Source organism: Muntiacus reevesi, chromosome 21 (assembly GCF_963930625.1).
Source record: "Muntiacus reevesi chromosome 21, mMunRee1.1, whole genome shotgun sequence".
Taxonomy (NCBI): Eukaryota; Metazoa; Chordata; class Mammalia; order Artiodactyla; family Cervidae; genus Muntiacus; species Muntiacus reevesi.
This window is the reverse complement of record NC_089269.1, coordinates 9,922,593-9,944,152: the sequence shown is the minus strand read 5'-3', so window position 1 is coordinate 9,944,152 and position 21,560 is coordinate 9,922,593. Positions and strand designations below refer to the sequence as shown.

The 21,560-nt window shown below is 39.8% G+C and overlaps 2 protein-coding genes across 5 annotated transcripts in view; one reads left to right on the top strand and one right to left on the bottom strand.

Annotated features, from left to right (window-relative positions):
* On the bottom strand, positions 1-4,863 carry RPL24 (ribosomal protein L24). The gene is made up of 6 exons (XM_065913621.1): positions 4,789-4,863; positions 4,582-4,657; positions 3,959-4,069; positions 1,164-1,300; positions 694-757; positions 1-124 (listed from the first exon to the last, which is right to left on the bottom strand). Exons 1-6 carry the CDS (start codon positions 4,791-4,793, stop codon positions 44-46), a joined length of 474 nt encoding a protein of 157 aa, XP_065769693.1. The 5' UTR covers positions 4,794-4,863; the 3' UTR covers positions 1-43.
* Positions 4,864-5,007: 144 nt separating this feature from the next.
* The window catches only part of CEP97 (centrosomal protein 97), a 33,524-nt gene continuing 16,971 nt past the window's right edge, over positions 5,008-21,560 (top strand). Inside the window, exons 1-5 of one of the 4 annotated variants that reach the window (XM_065913620.1) lie at positions 5,008-5,172; positions 17,129-17,271; positions 18,006-18,164; positions 19,521-19,622; positions 21,012-21,125. In XM_065913620.1, the coding sequence (XP_065769692.1) occupies positions 18,036-18,164; positions 19,521-19,622; positions 21,012-21,125 (345 nt within the window). In that variant the 5' untranslated portion in view covers positions 5,008-5,172; positions 17,129-17,271; positions 18,006-18,035. Of the gene's footprint in view, positions 5,173-14,830; positions 14,930-15,146; positions 15,278-17,128; positions 17,272-18,005; positions 18,165-19,520; positions 19,623-21,011; positions 21,126-21,560 lie in introns of those variants that run through there. The other 3 variants (XM_065913616.1, XM_065913619.1, XM_065913618.1) reach the window with 3 other exon arrangements.

The following is a 21,560-nucleotide window of genomic DNA, read 5'->3' as shown; positions in this document are numbered from 1 at the left end:
TATATTATAATCAGATCTTTATTTAAATATCCAATCTGCCAACTTAGCGTTTTCCACCAACTCGAGGAGCAGAAACCTTCACAGGCTTCACAATCTTTTGCTTAGGTGCTGCCTTTGTGGGAGCCTGTAAAAAGAGAACATGTTATGTGGCATTATTCCATGTGAGTTTGTAACCTAGGTTACTTTCCTACCTAATTATTTGTGTTCCTAATATAAAGAACTCCCCTCAAAAGTTAAAATTCTACCTTTATATGAAATATAAATGAAAGCCAAAGAGGTTAAGATTGAAGTAACTGAGATGTGATGTAGTGTGGGATCCTCAATTATATCCTAAGAATAGAAAAAGGTCCAATGGTAATTTTCTGGTTTTGAAATTTTTATTATGGTTATCTAAATGGTTTAACACTGATAAAAACTGAGTAAATTCTATACAATTACAGAAAATTTTTACTGAAAAATCTAGAATTATTTCAAAATAAACATTATCTGCTTTTCTCTCGTTTCTATATAGCACTTACAGACTCATTTAAGGCTCTAACAAAGGACCTCTTTGGAGTCCTGAATCACTCACCCAAAAACCAATCATGGACATCATTTTCATTAAAGCCTTACACTTCTTTTACCACAATTTGGGTTAAAAATAAATTCTCCTGTTGCTCTAAATGAGAAATCTTAAGACAATCCGATAATTACCTTTGCAGCAGCCATTGCTGTCTTTTTAGATGCTTGCTTAGCCTTTTTTGCTTCCTTGGCAGCCCTGTGGAGTTAAAAATAACAAGCAAAAAACACTTTACTCCTTAAGGGTACAGCTTATTAACAAAAGGCTAATGTTTGGGAAAAGTAGAAATAACATATTCCTTCACCATCTGCAGTTATTTGTATGATAAATCCAAAGGATTTATTAACATGTGATTAACCACATCAACTTAACATTAGAAACTGTATAGTACCTTTATAACTGCATACAGAATTTCAACGAATCATTTAGACTTACAGTATAAACTTCTGTATTAATAAACACGAACATGTACAACTGACAATCTCTATAAAGATTCAAGTATCACAACACAAAATAACATCAGATGAAGATTCCATTCTGTGAACCCATACATAATCTAAATTCCATGTCAGTGACTGAAATGGCTCATAGTGAGATTTCTCACCTGATAGCTTGTTCTCGTTGAGCCTTCCTAACTTCAGGTTTCTGATTCCTCTTGGCCATTATATCAGCAAGAGAGGCACCAGTTATGGCCCTCTGGAATTTGACTGCACGGCGAGTTCTTTTCTTTTGAATTTCTTCCTACAGAACAGAAAGATGGTGAGCATGCTGAGAAACCTTGCCTCAGGAATGTGGGGGAGACATGAAATGTCAGGAGACTCTCCCTTGAACCTTCTGCACCAATCCCATTCATGGGGGCTCTACCCTCATGACTGCTTCATCTCTCAAAGTCCCACCTCCTAACCATCACCTCGGAGGTCAAGTTTTCAACATGTGAATTTTGGGGAGAACACAATTCAGACCACACCAGGGAGTTCCCCTGGTGGCCTAGTGGTTAGGACTTTGAGCTTTCACTACCAGTGGCTCAGGTTTTATTCCTGGTTGGGAAACTGACATTCCACATGCTGCACAGCACCACCCAGAAGAAAAAAAAAAAAACTCCCAAAACAATTCATGCAATTATTTGAAATGAGATATACAAATAAATTTTTAAAGCATCTATATATAAAATACTGCAATATGCAGGTAAGTTTTCCAATTATAAATTGGTTAAGCCATCTGTTACAAATGCTGACCATTATTTACTACTTTATTTAAAAACAAAGTTAAACTCTAAGAAAATTAACTGAATGGTACTTTAAAAGCAATTTTAGTATGATTGTTCATGATAAAGAATGTGCTTCTGGAAGAAAAATTAACCTCAAACTCTGATTTGTTTTTACTCAAAGTACTGACACTGGGAGAAATAGTCAAGTTACAAAACTGATGAAGACAGGAAAGCCACCAAATGTTAAGGAATGTTTGAGTATCAATATAATTCAAACATTGGCTGCAGATTCTATATTAGAAATCTGTAATACAATGCTTATAAGAAAGATCTTGCCTTTAAGTCCAAGGAAAAATAAAATGAACTGCTTATTAAGGCAGGGATATGCAAAATATCTTAAAATTTTTAATAGGACATATGGAGAAAAGAGGACACATTTGTGGTTAGCCAAATGCTCATTTTAAACTTTTCATCAAGATGAAATCTTACTGGATAAAATGCTAGTATTTACCTATTTATAATTTCTCAAATCCACTTAAAAACAGTTTTTCTTATTGTGGTAAAATATATACAACATTAAATTAATCATTCTAAAGTATTTTTAAGGGTATAATTCAGTGGCATTAGGTACCTTTGCAATGTTGTCCAAACACTATTTCTGTCTCCAGTACTTTTTCACAATACAAAACAAACTGCACCCGTTAAATAAGGGCTTCCCAGGTGGCTAGTGGAAAAGAACCCGCCTGCTAATGCAGGAAACAAGAGACACACAGGTTCGATCCCTGGGTAACAAAGTCCCCTGCAGCGGGGATCACGGAAACCCATTCCAGTATTCATGCCTGGAGAATCCCATGGACAGAGGAACCTGGCGGGCTACTGTCCACAGAGTTGCAAAGTCAAACATAACTGAAGCAACAGTCACAAATGAAGCGACTTAGTACGCACACATCACATTTTATTATCCATTCATCCACTGATGGGACATTTGATTGTTTCCATTATAATAGAGCTACAAACATCAGCATACACATTTATCTATTCAAATCCCTGCCTATAATCCTCTCGAATATATACAGCCCTAGAACTGGAACTGCTGGATCATATGATGGTAATTCTTTAACTTTTTGAGAAACTGCCAAACTACTTTCCACAGTGCCTACACTATCTTCATTCAGCAATGCACAAGGTTCCAATATCTCCACAACACCACCAAATTTGTAATTCCTCCCACCAACCCTCCCCGTTTGGATAAGGGCCATCCTAATCCTAATGTCACATTCACGGGTTTTTTAAACATATTGTGTTAGACTTTGTTGTTGTTGTTGACTGTCTGTGCCTGCCTCTGCGACCCCATGGACTGTAACCCGCCATGCTCCTCTATGAAATTTCCCAGCCTTTCTTCCTTCTCCACACTTTTTTCCCCACATTCACTTTTAATTTAGAATTCTCCTTTCCTATGAATTCCCATAATAATTTTCTTGCCATGACACTCAAACTTTTTCTCAAAAATCTCTTTCATCAACCTAAAAGACCACTCCAAAAAACTCATCCAGAACCTCCCTGGTGGTAAAGTGGTTAAGAATCCACTGCCAACGCAGGGGACACAGGTTCCATCCTCGGCCCAGGAAGATTCCACCTGCCTGGAGCAACTAAGCTGCTGAGACACAACTACTGAGCCCATAGGACTAGAGCCTGCGTTCCCCAAGGAGAAGCCACACCCCGCACCGCAACTAGAGAAAGTCACAGAGCAGCAACAAAGAGGCAGAGTGGCTGTAAGTTAAAAACACATCCAGTCTTAAGAACTAACAAATATGCTAGAAGACTTCACGATATGATACCTACATTAGGAATAATTCTATAAGCATTATAACCAATAACAAGTTTCCATAAGAACTATTTAGTTTCCACTCAAACATCTTAAACACTTCCACAGTGCCCTACAACTCACCTGAGCTTTTTGTAGTTGACTAACTCTGGAAAGGGGATGCTGTCCAATTTCAACTGAATTTTTACTGTGAGCTGAAGATACAAGGCGGCAATCCTTAAAATCATTCTCACTTCACTGTTTGATGCTCAACAGTTTTAGAGTATTTTCACATACCATCTCATTTAATTAGTTTCATAAAGCAGCAGCTGACGCTCAAGAGTTTTAACAACTTTAGAACAACATTAACAAAGTGCGTTTCACTTACCGACTGTCCCTTTTTGTGTTTTCTTCTGTAGAGGACAGTCCAGTTGATCTGACGAGGATTCCTCTTGGAAAGGAATGCCGACTCACATTTTGCATTAAGAAACTGGAAAACCTGTCATGACAAGTTCAAAGTAGAGGCCTGAGCTTGAAATTATTAGTAAATATTCTAGTGACATCCTCTCATTTTACAAAATTGAGACCCATGCAGACCAAAAGGCTTGTGTCACAGAACTGGCAAGAAACCGTCTCTGCGTTTGGCCCTGTCTTTTCCCGAGAGGAGACAAACCTACGTTCATACTGAGGGGTAGGGTGTCAAATTCCGGGAGGGATCGTGCCCCTCCTGAGGTGGACCTGATATCTATAAAAATAGCCAGGTTCCTCGCTGGCCCACTGCTGTTACACCAGAACATTAAAATTATACAAGCTCCTAACTTCCGACCTGATCTACATTTGATCAAGCTCAAGACTGAACGACTTAGAGCCTTCTGACAAACACCGCATACAGGGTCCCGGTTCAAGCTTTTCAAGCACCAACAGTGACGTGGTAAAGAACCCGGCTTAGACCGAATGAAACCGGTCTTTCTTTAAAAATACATGGTACGTTTAGCCCACGCGGCCGTTCACCTTCCCGTCGGTTCGGGCGTAGCGCCTCCCGTGTCCTGGGTAGATCTTGTACCCGCTGAAACTGCACAGCTCGACCCTGTAACGAAAAGAGAAAGCCCCTTAGCTGGGATAGCGGGTATCTTCGGCAAGGAGAGGCCATGCCTGGGATGCTGGACAGGCGCTCAGAGCGAAGATGGAAGAGGATTGGGATGCAGGGTTCCTGCTTACTTCATGGCTGCTAGCGCTGGGGAAAAGGAAAGATGGCGAAGAGAAGGAAAGGATTATGGGAAGAGGCCTTATAAGGTCGTGGGAAGGCAATCTCCCACAATTCTTTTCCCTGACCCCGGCCCTCTATGATGACGTCACGTCGCCGGGGCCACAAATCTAGACTTCTCCAGTTGCTGTTCGCTTCGCCTGGAATAATTGCGCTAGAGGCTATCGAGCCTTTGCAGGCAAAGTGGGAAGGACAGTCAAGAAGATAGGCAGGCAGGCAATTGGTTTGAGTAATTCTAAGAGCCACGTCCTACTGCAGGAAATGTGAACTACAGAGCCAGGGGGTCCTTTCTCCTCTACTTCTCATAATTTAATGATGCCCAGATGAATACCCTGCAGGTAAAATCTAAAATCTCATTTTGCCAGCACTCGTGCTAAAGCATTTGCGTACATCGACTTCTTCAGTTTACTAAATCTCTATTAAGTGAGCGCCAAAGTATTGCGAGCTGATGACTGCTAGGAGTGGAGGAGATCGTTTGCTCGGCTGCCACCTATTGGGGGTGGAGAGGTGGATTGGCCGCCGGTGCTTGCTAAGAAAACCTTGTCTGGAGAAGGCACCTTTCTGCCCAGTCCCAACAGGAGGGCCAATGCCTGGATGATTTGAACGTTTTGTGATGCTAGATATTTCAGCATTTGATTTGTTGTTGTTCAGTCGCTCAGTGATATCCAACTTTTTACAAACCCATTGAATGCAGCTTGCTAGGCTTCCCTGCCCTTCACTATCACCCAGAGCTTGCTCAAACTCATGTCCATAGAGTTGGTCGTGCCATCCAACCATCTCATCCTCTGTCGGCCCCTTCTCCTCCTGCCATCAATCTGTCCCAGCATCTGGGTCTTTTCCATTGAATCAGCTCTTTCCATCAGGGGGCCAAAGAATTGGAGCTTCAGTTCCAGCATCAGTCCTTCATTGAATATTCTGGGCTGATTTCTGATCTCTACTTGCAGTCCAAGGGACTCTCGAGAGTCTCCCCCAGCACCACAGTTCTAAAGCATCAATTCTTCAGTGCTCAGCCCTCACATCCATACATGACTACTGGAAAAACCATAGCTTTGTCTGTACAGACCTTTGTCAGCAAAGATCTCTCTGCTTTTTAAAACGCTGTCTAGGTTGCTCATAGCTTTTCTTCCAAGAAGCATGTGTCTTTTAATTTCATGGTTGCACTCACCATTTGCAATGATTTTGGAGTCCAGTAAAAGAAAATCACTGTTTCCATTGTTTCCCTATTTATTTGCCCTGAAGTAATAGGACCTGATGCCATGATCTTAGTTTTTTGAATGTTGAGTTTTAAGCCAGCTTTTTTACTCTCCTTTCACCTTCAACAAGAGGCTATTTAGTTCCTCTTCGCTTCCTGCCATAAGGGTGGTGTCATCTGCATATCTGAAGTTATTGGTATTTCTCCCTGAAATCTTGATTCCAGCTTATGTTTCATCCAATCCAGTATTTTGCATGATGTACTCTGCATGTAAGTTAAATACTGCATGTAAGTAAGTGAAATGAGTGAAACTGTGAAATGAGTGCAATTGTGTGCTAGTTTGAACATTCTTTAGCGTTGCCTTTCTTTTGGACTGGAATGAAAACTGACCTTTTGCAGTCCTGTGGCCACTGCTAGTTTTCCAAGTTTGCTGACACATTGACTGCAGCACTGTAACAGCGTCATCTTTTAGGGTTTGAAACAGTTCAGCTGGAATTCCATCACCTCCACTAGCTTTGTTCATAGTGACGCTTCCAAAGGCCCACTTGACTTCACACTCCAAGATGTCTAACTCTATCTGAGTGATCACCCTGTCATGGTTATCTGGGTCATTAAGATCTTTTTGTATAGTTCTTCTGTGCATTCTTGCCACCTCTTCTCAATATCTTCTGCTTCTGTTAGGTCCATACCATTTCTGTCCTTTATTGTGCCCATCTTTGCATGAAATGTTCCCTTGGTATTGCTAATTTTCTTGAAGAGATCTCTAGTCTTTCCCATTCTATTGTTTTCTTCTGTGTCTTTGCATTGTTTCTTAGGAAGGCTTTCTTATCTCTCCTTGCTATTCTTTGGAATCCTGCATTCACATGGGTGTATCTTTCCTTTTTTCCTTTGCCTTTTGTTTCTCTTCTTTTCTCAGCTATTTGTAGGGCCTCCTCAGACAACATTTTTGCATTTCTTTTTCTTTTTGAATGGTTTTAATCACTGCCTCCTGTACAGTGTTATGAACCTCCATCCATAGTTCTTCAGGCACTCTGATGATCACATCTAATCCTTTGAATCTATTTGTCACTTCCACTGTATAATTTAGGTCATACTTGAATGGCCTAGTGGTTTTCCCTACTTGCTTCAATTTAAGTCTGAATTTTGCGATAAGGAGTTCATGATCTGATCCACAGTCAGCTCCCAGTCTTGTTTTTGCTGACTGTATAGAGCTTCTCCATCTTTGGCTGCAAAGGATATAACCAATTTGGTTTCAGTATTGACCATCCGGTGATGTCCACGTGTAGAGTCTTCTCTTGGGTTGTTGGAAGAGGTTGTTTGGTATGACCAGTGCATTCTTTTGTCAAAACTCTGTTAGCCTTTGCCCTGCTTCGTTTGTACTCCAAGGCTATAGTCCAGCATTTGATGGAGAGTGGCAAAAGTCAATCCATGATTTGTATAGGAGACAATACTTGACTAGAAAACAAATACAATGATTGATTTATGCTGCTAGTTGGAGCTCAGGGCAGGTTGCTCCAAACTATGCCTCAATAACATATGGGTTAGTTTGAATTCAGGTTACTTGAAAACTGGTAGGTGCAAGAAAGTTACTTTGAGCTTCCTGTCTATCCCCTGAAAGCAGGAAATAAAACTCTCATACTTTCTTGTTGTACAGTAGCAAAGATAGGAAGACATCATTATTACCAGAGACAGCGAATTCATGGCAGAGAAGTTCGTATAAGCAGACTTTGATATTTCTTTACTAGTTTACTACTCAAAGCCCAAGCTTTGCTTAAATTCCTTACGAATTTTTATTGTTCCTTTGTGTAAAAAATATAAAAACTGTCTGCTTTGGCCACTTCTTACTTAGGACTTAACTCTATGTGAGACCTCTGTGCACATGAATTAAATTTGTTTCTTTTTCTCCTATTTATCTGTTGTGTGTTAATTTTGTTATTAGTTCAGCCATAAGAAGTCAGGATGGGTAAAGTAGGAAATTTGCCTCTCCTGGACACTCTGTATAAGCAACTCACCCAAAAAAGGTGGTAGAAGAGATATGGAAAGTCCAGCAAGGTTGCTGACTAATGTTAAGAAAGTGGCACATCTGTTGGAAACTTTCTCAGAAATGAATTAACAGAGATCTGAATAGAATTAAGGAGCTAAAGAAAAAGAAAAGGACTATGATAGCCTGACCAATTCTGACAGCTGTTGAGAATACCTGGTATACTTAGACAAATTTTTCTAAATAGACTGAGGGTAGAAGGATAACTTGAGTGCAGCATCTTAAAAGAAAGTGCTGCACTCAATATGTCAGCAAATCTGGAAAACTCAGCAGTGGCCACAGGACTGGAAAAGGTCAGTTTTCATTCCAATCCCAAAGAAAGGCAATGCCAAAGAATGTTCAAACTACTGCACAATTGTACTCATCTCCCATGCTAGCAAAGTAATGCTCAAACTTCTCCAAGCCGGGCTTCAACAGTATGTGAACCATGAACTTCCAGATGTTCAAGCTTGATTTAGAAAAAGCAGAGGAATCAGAGATCAAATTGCCAACATCCTCTGGATCATCGAAAAAGAGAGCTTCAGAAAAGCATCTGCTTTATTGACTATGCCAAAGCCTTTGACTGTGTGGATCACAACACACTGTGGAAAATTCTGCAAGAGATGGGAATACCAGACCACCTGACATGCCTCCTGAGAAATCTGTATGCAGGTCAGGAAGCAACAGTTAGAACTGAACATGGAACAACAGACTGGTTCCAAATCAGGAAAGGAGTACGTCAAGGCTGTATATTGTCACCCTGCTTATTTAACTTATATACAGAGTACATCATGAGAAATGCTGGGCTGGATGAAGCCCAAGCAGGAATCAAGATTGCTCGGAGAAATATCAATAACCTCAGATATGCAGTTGACACCACACTTATGGCAGAAAGTGAAGAGGAACTAAAGAGCCTCTTGATAAAAGTGAAAGAGGAGAGTGAAAAAGTTGGTTTAAAGCTCAACATTCAGAAAACTAAGATCATAGTATCCACTCCCATCACTTCATGGCAAATAGATGGGGAAACAATGGAAACAGTGACAGACTTTATTTTCTTGGGCTCGAAAATCACAGCAGATGGTGATTGCAGCCATGAAATTCAAAGATGCTTGCTCCTTGGAAGAAAAGTTATGACCAACCTAGACAGCATATTAAAAAACAGAGACATTACTTTGCCAACAAAGGTCTGTTTAATGAAAGCTATGGTTTTTCCAGTAGTCATGTATGGGTGTGAGATTTGGACTGTAAGAAAGCTGAGCACCGAAGAATTGATGCTTTTGAACTGTGGTGTTGGAGAAGACTCTTGAGAGTCCCTTGGACTGCAAGGAGATCCAACCAGTCCATCCTAAAGGAGATTAGTGTTGGGTGTTCATTGGTGGGGCTGATTTTGATGCTGAAACTCCAATACTTTGGCCACCTGATGGGAAGAAGTGACTCATTTGAAAAATACCCTGATGCTGGGAAAGATTGAAGGCAGGAGGAGAAGGGGATGACAGAGAATGAGATGGTTGGATGGCATCACTGACTCAGTGGACATGTGTTTGAGTAAACTCCGGGAGTTGGTGATGGACAGGGAAGGCATGGCTTGCTGCAGTCCATGGGATCACAAAGAGTGGGACACAACTGAGCAACTGAACTGAAGTCACAGGGAAATTTATAAAGCATATTACATGAAAATACCAGTCCCAAATTCATGTACAATATATATCCATTTTTGTTAAAAAAAAATACAGAGGCAGGGAGTTCAGTGGGTAAAAATAGTTTAAAAGGAAACACACTAACATGTTACCAGTGACTATCTCTGGGTAGGGGAATTATGGAAGATTTTTATATTTACTTTTTCCTTGCCTGCATTTTCTAAGATTTTTACAGTAACTTTTTTTTTCTTTAAAGCTGATACATGCTACATTATTTTAAAATAGAAAATATATCCTGAAGGACAATGAGATCATCTAAAGATATATTTAGATTCCTTTGGAGGTTATTTTTTGCAAACTTTTGAAAACTTTTGCAACATTCTGAGCTCAAAACAACTATGTAGGAAAGCTAGTCTGATAATTACTATAGCTAGATCACTTATATCACCAACACTGGCATATGCTGTATGTGAGAGACACATAATTTATGGTTACTCTGAATTTTCTTTCTCTTCAGAGGAATTTTTTTCTGAATTGGCCAAATGTGTCCTATCTCTGGCTGATGTCAATGGAACCCCAAATGAGGTGAACCCTCATATATAATTACAGAATGAAGACTTCAGTATTTAATATCTAATTGGAAGTTGAATACTTCCCTCTCCCCTTTACTAGTCAGGGTTCTCCATGTGCACAAATATAAGAAGAGGTTTCTTTTAAGGAACTGGCTCGCGTGATTATGAACACTCGGGTTTACAGAATCGGCAGGGTTGGCGGGCAGGTTGGAGAGCAGGCAAGGAGCCGGTGTTGCAGTTCAAGTCCAGAGCCTGTCTGCCTGAGAATTCCACGCTGTTCCTGGGAGGTCAGTCCTTTGTTGTAAATATTTAGATCTTCAGCTGATTGGATGCGGGTGACCCATATTATGGAGGACAATGTGCTTTACTTAAAGTCTGCCAGTTTAAATGTAAAATCTTATCCCAAAACACTCACAGAAGGCATCCAAAATAATGTCTGATCACGGGCACTATGGCCCAGCCAAGTTGACATGAAATTAGCAATTACACCATTTAAAAAAAAAAATGAATTAAGTTGGGAGGGAGGGATAGAAAGTAAAGCTACCACTCTTATAGAAATGAACTTTTTGAACTTTTAAGACCTTAGTCTTCCAAGTATAAATTAAAATTACATTTTATTTAAACATTTACTTAATTTTCAACTGGAAATAGGATAAATCACTTACATAGGCTTCACTGCCTTTTAGAAGCACTTCAAAAGAGATGATTAAATAAAACTGTCAAGGATTCCTTTATCATTCTTTAAAAAAATTTTTTTTTAAGTTTATTATTCTTTTCAAGAAAAGTCAGCTTCTTCCCAGTTTGGTAAAGGCACCTGAAAAGTATATCACAATGACTTTGTTTTTGAAATTTATTTATACTCTCACCTCTTCTTTTTCTCAGATTTTAGCTGATATGTTATATGGGAGGAATAAAAGTATTTAGTATCTCATCAGATAGCAAACTCTTCTACATTATTTTAGCCCTGATATTTCATGCTATTTAGGACTGATGCTTTAAGACTGCTCTGATAGCCTTCCTGTAATCTCTCACTGCTTTGGAGAATGGTAAGCTGGCAGTCATTCACTGGTTCTGAAACTGTGTAAATCAGATTGGGACTTGAACCCATGGTCTTTTAACTAAGATCACACCTGGTCTCGGGACATAATGAACCTCAGGTTCTTGATGTCTCATTGCATAAAGAATTCAGTGTGAGACAAAGTGATAAGTAAAACTTTATCTTCTTGGGCTCTAAAATCACAGCAGATGGTGACTGCAGCCATGAAATTAAAAGGCAGTTTGCCTTGGAAGAAAAACTATGACAAACCTAGATAGTGTATTATTTTTTTCCTTTTTTTTTTCCTAGATAGTGTATTAAAAAGCAGAGTCATTACTTTGCTGACAAAGGTCTGTATAGTCAAAGCTATGGTTTTTCCAGTAGTCATGTACAGATGTGAGAGTTGGACCATAAAGCAGGCTGAGCACTAAAGAACTGATGCTTTCAAGCTGTGGTGTTGGAGAAGACTCTTGAGAGTCCCTTGAGCTGTCAGGAGATGAAGCCAGTCAATCCTAAAGGAAATTAACCCTGAATACTCTGTGGAAGGACTGATGCTGAAGCTGAAGCTCCAGTACTTTGGCCACCTGATGCAAAGAGCCGACTCTTTGCACAGGAAAAGACCCTGATGCTGGGAAAGATTGAAGGCAGGAAGAGAGGGGATGACAGAGGATGAGATGGTTGGATGGCATCACCGACTCAATGGACATGAGATTGAGCAAGCTCCAGGAGATGGTAAAGGGCAGGGAAACCTGGCATGCTGCAGTCCGTGGGGTCACAAAGAGTCAGACACGACTGAGCGACTGAACAACAAACCTTCACATAAATCACAAAAAATCACATTAAAAAAACATAAATCAGATTAAAAGCTTTTTATTGTAAAAAAGGCACATTTTCAAAATTTTTACAGTGTCAAAATTCTTTAGATTAATAAGATATTAGTTTTAAAACTTTGAAGTTGTTATACTTACTTCTTTCAAATATAAGTTCTCACCCTAATTAGAAAATCTCTTTTGTTTGTCAAGAGAAATGGCACTATCCAAAACGTTCCAGTTTTCTGTCTGCCTAGTCTCAACTTTGTGTTATCTAAACTTGTACATAATACTCTTCTGAAACTACTCTGGAAAAGGTTACCATCTACTATTCCAACAGTCTCCGTCCTACCACTACTCTGCCTTTCAATTCATCCTTGTCACATGAGCAGTTTAACCTTTCTGAAACACAAGTTTCATTTTGCCAGTCCCTCAATCAAAAGCATCAAGTGAAAACTAGTGGCATGAATAGGGGGAAGAAGGGTCAGGCCAGGTTATGGTTGCCCCAGAAAGTTTCATTTCGAGAGGGACGTTTTTGAGGAGGGGATCAATATGATAAAAGGTGTTGTTTTACTTAGATCATGCTAGTAGCAATGGGCAGATCAATGAGAGATGGGGCAGATGAGTCAAGGCAATCAGCTGTTGCAGAGATCAAGTATACTGCGCTGATAGGAGGGAAAGTCTCTCTTGTGGGGTCTGGGCCGGCCAAAAAATGCTGCCTTGTTGAGAAGTTCATGGAGTTGTTCAGTAGAATTCTCCAAATTTCATGGAGAATGCAGTGCGGGGTTTAAGGAATACACAAAATGAAGCAATTTAGTTAAAGTGCAGCAATTTGATTTTGGATGCAAAGGCTGAAGTACAAAAGTTTCTGTGGTATGATTATAAAGTGTTGCTGGTTCACTTGGGCATGTGAGACTATGCCCAGGGCCTATGGCCGCTCTCTTTAAGACCTAGGGCTATACTCAGTTAACCCCATAAAGTGAGTTCTTTGGCCCTTTTCTCAGGAAACCAGGTCAGGCAAACCAAACAAAACTCTGGTTCTGCTATTGCTGTAAATTAGCAGAAACCTGCAGTCCTCAAGTACCTTCTGGGCTTCCAGGAACCCCCTCCCAAGTCATTACCCTGCAAAGGTGGAGACAAATGTAAACCCTTTCTCATTCCCTGAGCTAGAGACTTGCCTCAGAGTTCACCAACTGTTCCAAGGAGCAAAGGTTAGTAGGAGAAAGAATTCAGGCTTACATTTTTCTTATCCCTGTATAGTAAGACTGTGCTTTCTACATAAGGGGGTTCTTGTTTAGAAGGAAAAAAATTCCTAGTCTTAATTCCCTCTTGAGAGCTAGGAAATTTGTCTTCAGACTAACACAGTGGGAAACAGGGTTTATTTTATTTAAGTTAAAGCAGCAGCAGTCAGAGAGAAGGAGGATCCAGGAAGGAGGGAAGGCTCACAGAGTCAATCGCCTGGAAACCTAGAAGCATGACGGGGATTTTTTTCAAACAGAAATTATCAGAGATGTTGGACACGGCTATCTCAGAAAGACGAAATTCAGAATAAAGATTGCAAGAAGGGGTGATGGAGTGGGTAGTGGAAATTGGAAGTGCCACATTGTTGTGTGCTATCAGATTAGCTTCATTACCACCTGCCTCCACCTGCAGTCTGTGCTGTCTTTTCATCTTCTACTTCAGAACTGTTTAGAGTCTACCCATCTTTTAAGCCTTAGCTCCATTTCACTTCCTCCTTCAAGTCTTCTCTGAAGATTATAGTTTGTTTCTTTCTCCATTCCCTGAAAGCTTATTGACTTCATAGTTACAGTCACACTAGTTAGCATGTTAATAGTCATATCAAAAGTGTAAGCCTACTCCCCTACAGTAAGGCGGTGTAATTTTTTTAGTTTGGAGACTGTACTATAAACTTCTTTTGTATACTGCTTGGAAAAATTCTGGGTTTTATACTTATTAAAACGGGCTTCCATGGTGGCTCAGACGGTAAAGCATCTGCCTACAATGCCAGAGACCCAGGTTCTATCCCTGGGTCGGGAAAATCCCCTGGAGAAGGAAATGGCAACCCACTCCAGTACTCTTGCCTAAAAAATTCCATGGACAGAGGAGCCTGGTGGGCTACAGTCCATGGGGTCACAAAGAGTCGGACACGACTGAGTGACTTCACACTCACTCATGCAATACTTTTTAAATACACTTCTAGGTCTAAAGTTCTGTCAACTATTCAAGAACAACTACTTAAATATTTGATACTGTATAAAAGCTTATATCCCCCCCCCAAAAAAAAGCTTCTATCCCAACATGCTTTAACTAAATTTTCAAATAAGATGTATCGATTTTGACTATCTCAACAAAATCGCCTGTAGCAGAGTTGAACACTTTGAATTTATTCAGCAATGTCAAATAAAGGCGGCAGCACCTCCCCTACCCGCCCTCCCCCTCCATTGCTAGACTTCTAGCAATAAGTGCTCAAATTCGGTCTGCATTAGAGACCTTATAATCATTCCGATGATAAAAGTGTCAAATTTCGAAAACATCTAGAAAAGAGAGTGAAATGATCATTTAATAATAGTTTGCCTCTCTGCCAAATTAGGGAGTTGACCGGGTTTCCCAAACTCACTGGGCTCAGATTCTAACCCGCACAGCGCATCATTAGATGCAGGCAGCCAATTGGGCCGTTCGGGTGCCGTGCATCCTGGGAGCTGTAGTCTCAAGCTCGCTCCTCCCGACCACTCGCTCCAGCGAGCTGCCGGAGGACGGTTGCCTGGTATTATCAGCACGCGGGAAGTATGGCGGCGGCGCGAGCCGCCGCGGCTTTGCCTCCTGGAGAAGGTAAGGCGATCCCCATCCTCGGGTGCCAAAGTTTACTCCATAGAACTGAATTAAATGTTGCCAGGTGGCGAGAAGAAGACTAGGTTTAATGGGTTCGGTTCTGGACCGGTTCTTTTGATGCAGAGTTGTGGGCTTCGCGGAGGCGCGCTGCCCTCTGGGAGTTGTAGTCCCTTAGGCGCTGCCTCGCTCTGCGGCGTCGCGGCGCGGTCCAAGCAGGGGACTACAAGCCCCCAGAGACCTTAGCGCTCCCCGGCGCCGCGACTCCCGCGCTCCTGAGGATACCTGGTCTGCGGGTTTCTGGCTGAGGTGACAGTTCTTGGATGTTTACGTTGAGTTCTGGGTACCCAGGTGAAAACTGTAGGATCTCCCCCTTTCTCTCAGTTCCTAGAACGTTTAAGAAGCCCTCTATCTAACACAGTTCCCTAGATTGACGTTGGACCCTTTCTTGGAAGTGTCCCAACGGCCGAGATAAAATCTGGGGATTATTCAGAGCCCACAGTTCACCACCCCTTGTTATGCAGACGGGATTCTGGGATCTAGCTTGGGCGCTGCCCAGCGGAGCGCGGGGCGTGGGTGCTTCCGTGGGTGCTGTGTGAGCGGAGCTCCTTTGTTTTGGTTACAGCTCGGAAGCTCTGGGTCACAGGCAGGGCGGAGGGTCGAGGCCCTTTTCCACCGCTTAGATCTGGCTCATTATGTGGGAGAGGGGGTCGAACAGGTGTTTCGATCCCTTTGAATTGTGTGCAGAGGCTCTGCATTTTCCTGGGACGGTATATAGCTTTCATCAAACTCTTAAATACAATGACCACCTGTCCTCCCAAATGCTAGAAGCCTTTAGACAATGGAAAAACGTTGATTTCCTTCAGGAGAGCTATCTTGCATGATTATTTCCCACAGTAATCTTAATCTGGGTAGAAATTTGAAATTGGCAGTTTCTCTGGCCCCTCCTCCCTCAGATATCTGCTACTGTTAAACTCCACCTCCCCAGCCCACCTAGGCAGTGAATGTACTGATGATAATAGCAGTTAACATTTATAGAGCACTTTTTATATGAGCCAGATTATGTTCTGTCTTTTTTTTTAAAACATTATCTCATTTTCTCTGTAACAACATTATAAGGCAGGTATTATTATCATTCCTATCTTATTAGAAAAGTGAGCCCCAAAGAGATCGATAACTTGTCCAATAAACCATCGTGTTTAGTGGAGCCAGAATTTGAACGTCTGTTAAGTATACAAATCATGTTATTGAATGCTGTGTGCCAGGAATGGGGTTGAGTGCTGTTCATAGGGTTTCAGTTTTCATCTCCATATCAATGTAATGAAGTAGGTGTATTATTCTCATCTTGTAGATAAGTCAACATAACTACACTTTGATTTTCAAAATAGTTTGGGCACTTTATGGTATACTGGTAGTTAGATTGTAAGCAGGTTGATCTTTATCAAAAGATTAGTTACATCTAAAAAAAACACTGTCATTACTTAGGCATAAAATATGGAATAATAGTTCACATTTAAATGTGAAGAAGCCCAGAGTATTTAATAGCATGCAAACTTGAGTTGTTATTCTTCACTTGCTCAGTCGTGTCCCTCTCTTTGTGACCCCATGGACTGCAGCACGCCAGGCCTCCCTGTCCTTCACCATCTCCCAGAGCTTACTCAAACTCATGTCCATTGAGTCGATGATAGCATCCAACCGTCTCCTCCTCTGTCCTCCCCTGCTCCTGCCTTCAGTCTTTCCCAGCATCAGGGTCTTTTCCAAGAGTCAGTTCTTCCCATCAGGTGGCTAAAGTATTGGAGTTTCAGCTTCAGCATCAGTCCTTCCAGTGAATATTCAGGACTGATTTCCTTTAGTTTGATCTCTTTGGTTTGATCTCTTTGCAGTCCAAGGGACTCTCAAGAGTCTTCTCCAACACCACAGTTCAAAAGCATCAATTCTTTGGCGCTCAGCCTTCTTTATGGTCCAACTCTCACATCCATACGTGAATATTGCAAATCTAGGTATAATTTGATACTTCTAAGGGAAAGTGAATAATTCATTCTGTAGTCACTTAAAAATTGATTGCTTTAGTTTTAAAATCTTGATATTTATTTTGCTCTAGTGTTTTCTAATTCTAAATGTTTAAGATTTTATGAGTATGATTTTATCTCTATGCTCAGCGTTGTATTTGTGTTTTCTAATAATTCCCCTTCTCTTTTCAAGGGTCAGTGGTCAATTGGTCAGGGCAAGGGCTACAGAAATTAAGCCCAAACTTACCCTGTGAAGCTGATATTCATACTTTGATTCTGGATAAAAATCAGATTATTAAATTGGAAAATCTTGAGAAATGCAAACGATTAGTACAGGTAGGTATTGCTATGTGGGGGAAATAGTTATATAAGACCAGTTTATTATATACAAAATAAAGCAGTAAGATAACAAATGTAACTCTGTAAGCCTAGAAAGTAGTAGGTATTGCCTTAAATTAAAAAGAATTAATAGCTACAGTAAATTTAAAAATAAAATAAGTTAGTAAAAAATTTAAAAATTAATTTTTACAGGATGACTATTAAATGATAATTTTAAAATTTCTCCTGAAGATTAACATATTTTTGCCACCTTTAAAGTAGACTATACAAAGAGCATTTGTTAAAAAAGAAAACATTTTATGTTGGCTAAATAACATAACATTTTTATGTTACACATGGTGGAGGTAAAGAGTTGATTCATTCGTTCTTTCATCATTTATTGGACCCTTCTTATGTGTCTGACATTGTTCTAGATTTTGATGGAGCCAGTGTAAGGACTCCATTGTTGTGGAGTTTACATTCTCAAGTAGTTGCTGTGTTGAAGATATTTTCTTTTAGTACTTGGAGGAGGTGTGGGATTGTTTAACTTTATCTGTATTTTCTATTGCTTAGGAGTGACAGCAATAATAAATAGTTACACAGAATATTTAGACAATATATGTGAAAAGTACAAGCTGAGTTTATATATTTGGGAATGTTTGACCATATAAACAAATCTTTTTAATCACCCTAATAAGAAAGTAATATTTATATTTTACTCCTAAGAATAATGATATGTTTTCTTTCCTCAGTTGTCAGTGGCTAATAATAGGCTGGTGCGGATGATGGGTGTGGCCAAACTGACCCAACTCAGGGTGTTAAATTTGCCTCATAATAGCATTGGCTATGTGGAAGGCCTAAAGGAACTTGTTCATTTGGAATGGCTGAATTTGGCAGGAAATAATCTCAAGGTGAATTCTTTCTTTCTTTTTTGTTTTTTTTTTTAGTAGTTTTTTTTTTTTTAAATATTATTTTATTAGTTGGAGGCCAATCACTTCACAACATTTCAGTGGGTTTTGTCATACATTGACATGAATCAGCCATATAGTTACACGTATTCCCCATCCCGATCCCCCCTCCCACCTCCCTCTCCACCCGACTCCTCAGGGTCCTCCCAGTGCACCAGGCCCGAGCACTCGACTCATGCATCCCACCTGGGCTGGTGGTCTGTTTCACCATAGATAATATACATGCTGTTCTTTCAAAACATCCCACCCTCACGTTCTCCCCCAGAGTTCAAAAATCTGTTCTGTACTTCTGTGTCTCTTTTTCTGTTTTGCATATAGGGTTATCGCTACCATCTATCTAAATTCCGTATATATGTGTTAGTATACTGTAATGTTCTTTATCTTTCTGGCTTACTTCACTCTGTATAATGGGCTTTTTTTTAACTTCACAAAAGTATTTGCTATGAAAAAGGAATTTAAGCAGTAGAGAATTCAATAGAATACAAAATGAGAGTATCCACTCCCGTTCCCCAGAGACAATTTCAGTTACCATAAACTAAAAAAAAAAAAAAAAAAAAATCTCATTTTGAAAATTCATGCAGAATTAAGCTCTGTATGCATGTTTAATGGTACAGTGAAGAATATACTGTTTTAAAAGTCAGGAGCTCTCAATTCTGGTCCTGCTTCCACCACTTAGTAACTCTATCATTTTGGGTAAATTAATCAGTATTTCTGTGTCTTTTTTTTTTGCTTTGTATTTTTTGTTTTCTGTGTCTTATTTTTTGATATTGTAGACAAGGGAACGGTATTAAATGAAGAGAACTGACTTATCAAGCATGTAAGATTTGCTCTTCTAACCACCTTCCCTGTTTTAAGTCACTCATGACAGCCTATAAAGCAGGTACAATCTTTATGTGTGCTATATAAATGAAGAAGCTGAAGTGCAGAGAAGTTAAGTAACTTGCCTAAGCTCACACAATCAAGAAGTTACTGAACCAGGGTTTGAATCCAGGCAGGTTAGCCCCAGCGTTAACTTGTAAACTCTATGCTATATCAGCGGTCATGTGTCATCCCTGCTTCTTCAAGCTGTAAGTGTCTGGCATGATAGGATCGCCTGCTCTAGAGGGGCGATGAAGGTAGGAACGTGCTCTGTGACAGTATGCCAAATTCTGCTATCACTGCCTTGTCTTCCTCTTGCTAAACCCTGCTCCTCTGCTTCTGACAATAAGAAAGAAGGAAGAGGGTCAGCTACAAGGAAGTAGGGAAGACTTTCATTTTTGATTTTGTGTGCATGAAATAAATTTCCTTTTCTTGTCATAGACCATGGAACAAATCAACACCTGCACCTCTCTACAACATCTCGATTTATCAGACAATAACATACCCCAGATAGGTGATCTGTCTAAATTGGTATCACTGAAGGTAAGTGTGATTTCTATGTCATTTCTGAAATTTTATACTAACGTACCAAGAGAAAGTGACCTAATTGATCTGTATGTAGATCTGCAAGAATAAATTGTGTTCATTATGATAAAAATTCTATTAGTGTACCAGAAATTATGAAACTTTTTGTTGTTAATTTCTATTACTGATTTACTTTAACTGAAACTGGTCATTGTAGTTAATGTTAATGCTTATTTACTGTTCAACAAACATGATGAAATTCCCTTCATGCCTAGTCTATCAACATTAGTAGCTTTAGTTGTATAGCATCAATAGTGCATAACATGTTGGTGGGGTTGAGAGTAATCATTCCTGTTTGACACTGAAGATGGCTGTTTCCTTTTAGTGGTAGATACTATTAAATTATCAAAATCTAACCTCACTTTAGAAAATTATAGCCTATTGCACTTTTTATGGAGGGGAATGCAGTAAAATAAATATGTAACAGTTGGAATCAACAGCTTCATAAAACATGAGTAGGCTGTTTCCATATTTTTACTCCTTTGGATATCATTAGCATGAGATGAATTCATTAAGCCTCAGAAATAGTATTATTAGCTCAACTTTTGCCCTTTTTTTTAGCAGAAATCATTTTTAGCAACAATTACTCTAAACAATTTGATGTAGTCAGATACTGAGAGAATTCAAATGAACTAAAGATGATTGAAAGTTTTTTTTTTTTTTTCTGGAACGGAGGCATGATTACTTTATCAGAATCCTGGTGTTGAGAGTCTTCAGTTTATTTTTCATTGTTGCTGTCTTAATTTGAATTTGAGTCAGGTTTATCCAGTACGTTCTACCTTCCTCAAGAGAATATAGTTGCAAATCATAGTTTCTGGGTTATCTCTCGCTTGTGGAAAGTTTGCTTTCTACCTGACTGTTTCTCTTTTTGTTGTTGTTTTGGCAGCACTCACGATATCTTATTTCCCTAACCAGGGATGGAATCGGTACCCTCTGCAGTGGAAGCAGAGTCCTAACCACAGGACCACCAGGGAATTCCCTGGAGCTTTTTGTTTCAGTGAATGTTTTCTTTCACTTTTCTCACCCTCTATTTTGATGTTTTAAAAGGAAATGAACAAGTATGTTGAAAGTTGCTCCAGTTTAAATAACTTGCAACATGCCTTTTGCTAAACTAAGTATATGTTCTTTGGCAAATCTTTAAAGTTTCTTGAACTTAGAATAAGGATGTGAAAAGAGATTTGGACCAAATGGCCACCTTGGACCCTTCTAGCGTTAACAGTCTTTGATTTGTGTGTGATGAGAAGTTATAATAAAATCGCTTTCCTTTTGTATACATAATTTTGGTTTTATCAAAATAGACCAGTTTGTCTATTTCCATTTGTAATTCATTCCATTTTTACTTTCAAGACCCTGCTTTTACATGGAAATATCATCACTTCTCTTAGAATGGCACCTGCTTACCTACCCAGATGTCTTGCTATACTTTCTTTGGCGGAAAATGAAATCCGGGACTTAAATGAGGTAAAATTTGAGGGTATCTTATGGGATGCTGGGAGCTGGAAACTCAGGAGAGATGCAGGAAAAGGTGGTGAGCTCGCTTTAGATGAGCATCTTGGAGGAAACTGCTATCAGGAAGAAACACTTGGCCCCAGAAAACCATTATTTTTCTTTGCACTTTTATTTAATGTCAGTAGGTTATTAAGGCTTACTTTCATTTGTAATGCTGCGCTCTTCAGTCCACTGGGAAGTGATTGTTGGTGGAGGGACATCTCCATTAAAGGGGTTAATAAGGCATACTCTGTACCTTTTTCTGGCTTCTATTATGTTATCAAAATAGGGTTCTCTTTGCTAGGAAGCAGTGCTTTCTAAAGGACTTTGTGCAGCAAGAACAGATGGCCATATTATTGGAATTTTTGGAGTCAGTGGATAATATAAGAGTGTTACTTGTCACTTTTC

Bases quoted from the DNA above. Each gene is read 5' to 3' on its own strand.
- RPL24 (XM_065913621.1), bottom strand. The intron at 4,070-4,581 runs GTGAACGGCCGC...TTGTCATGACAG, and splicing joins ACGCCCGAACCGACGGGAAG to GTTTTCCAGTTTCTTAATGC. The intron at 758-1,163 runs GTGAGAAATCTC...TTAACTCCACAG, and splicing joins CAACGAGAACAAGCTATCAG to GGCTGCCAAGGAAGCAAAAA.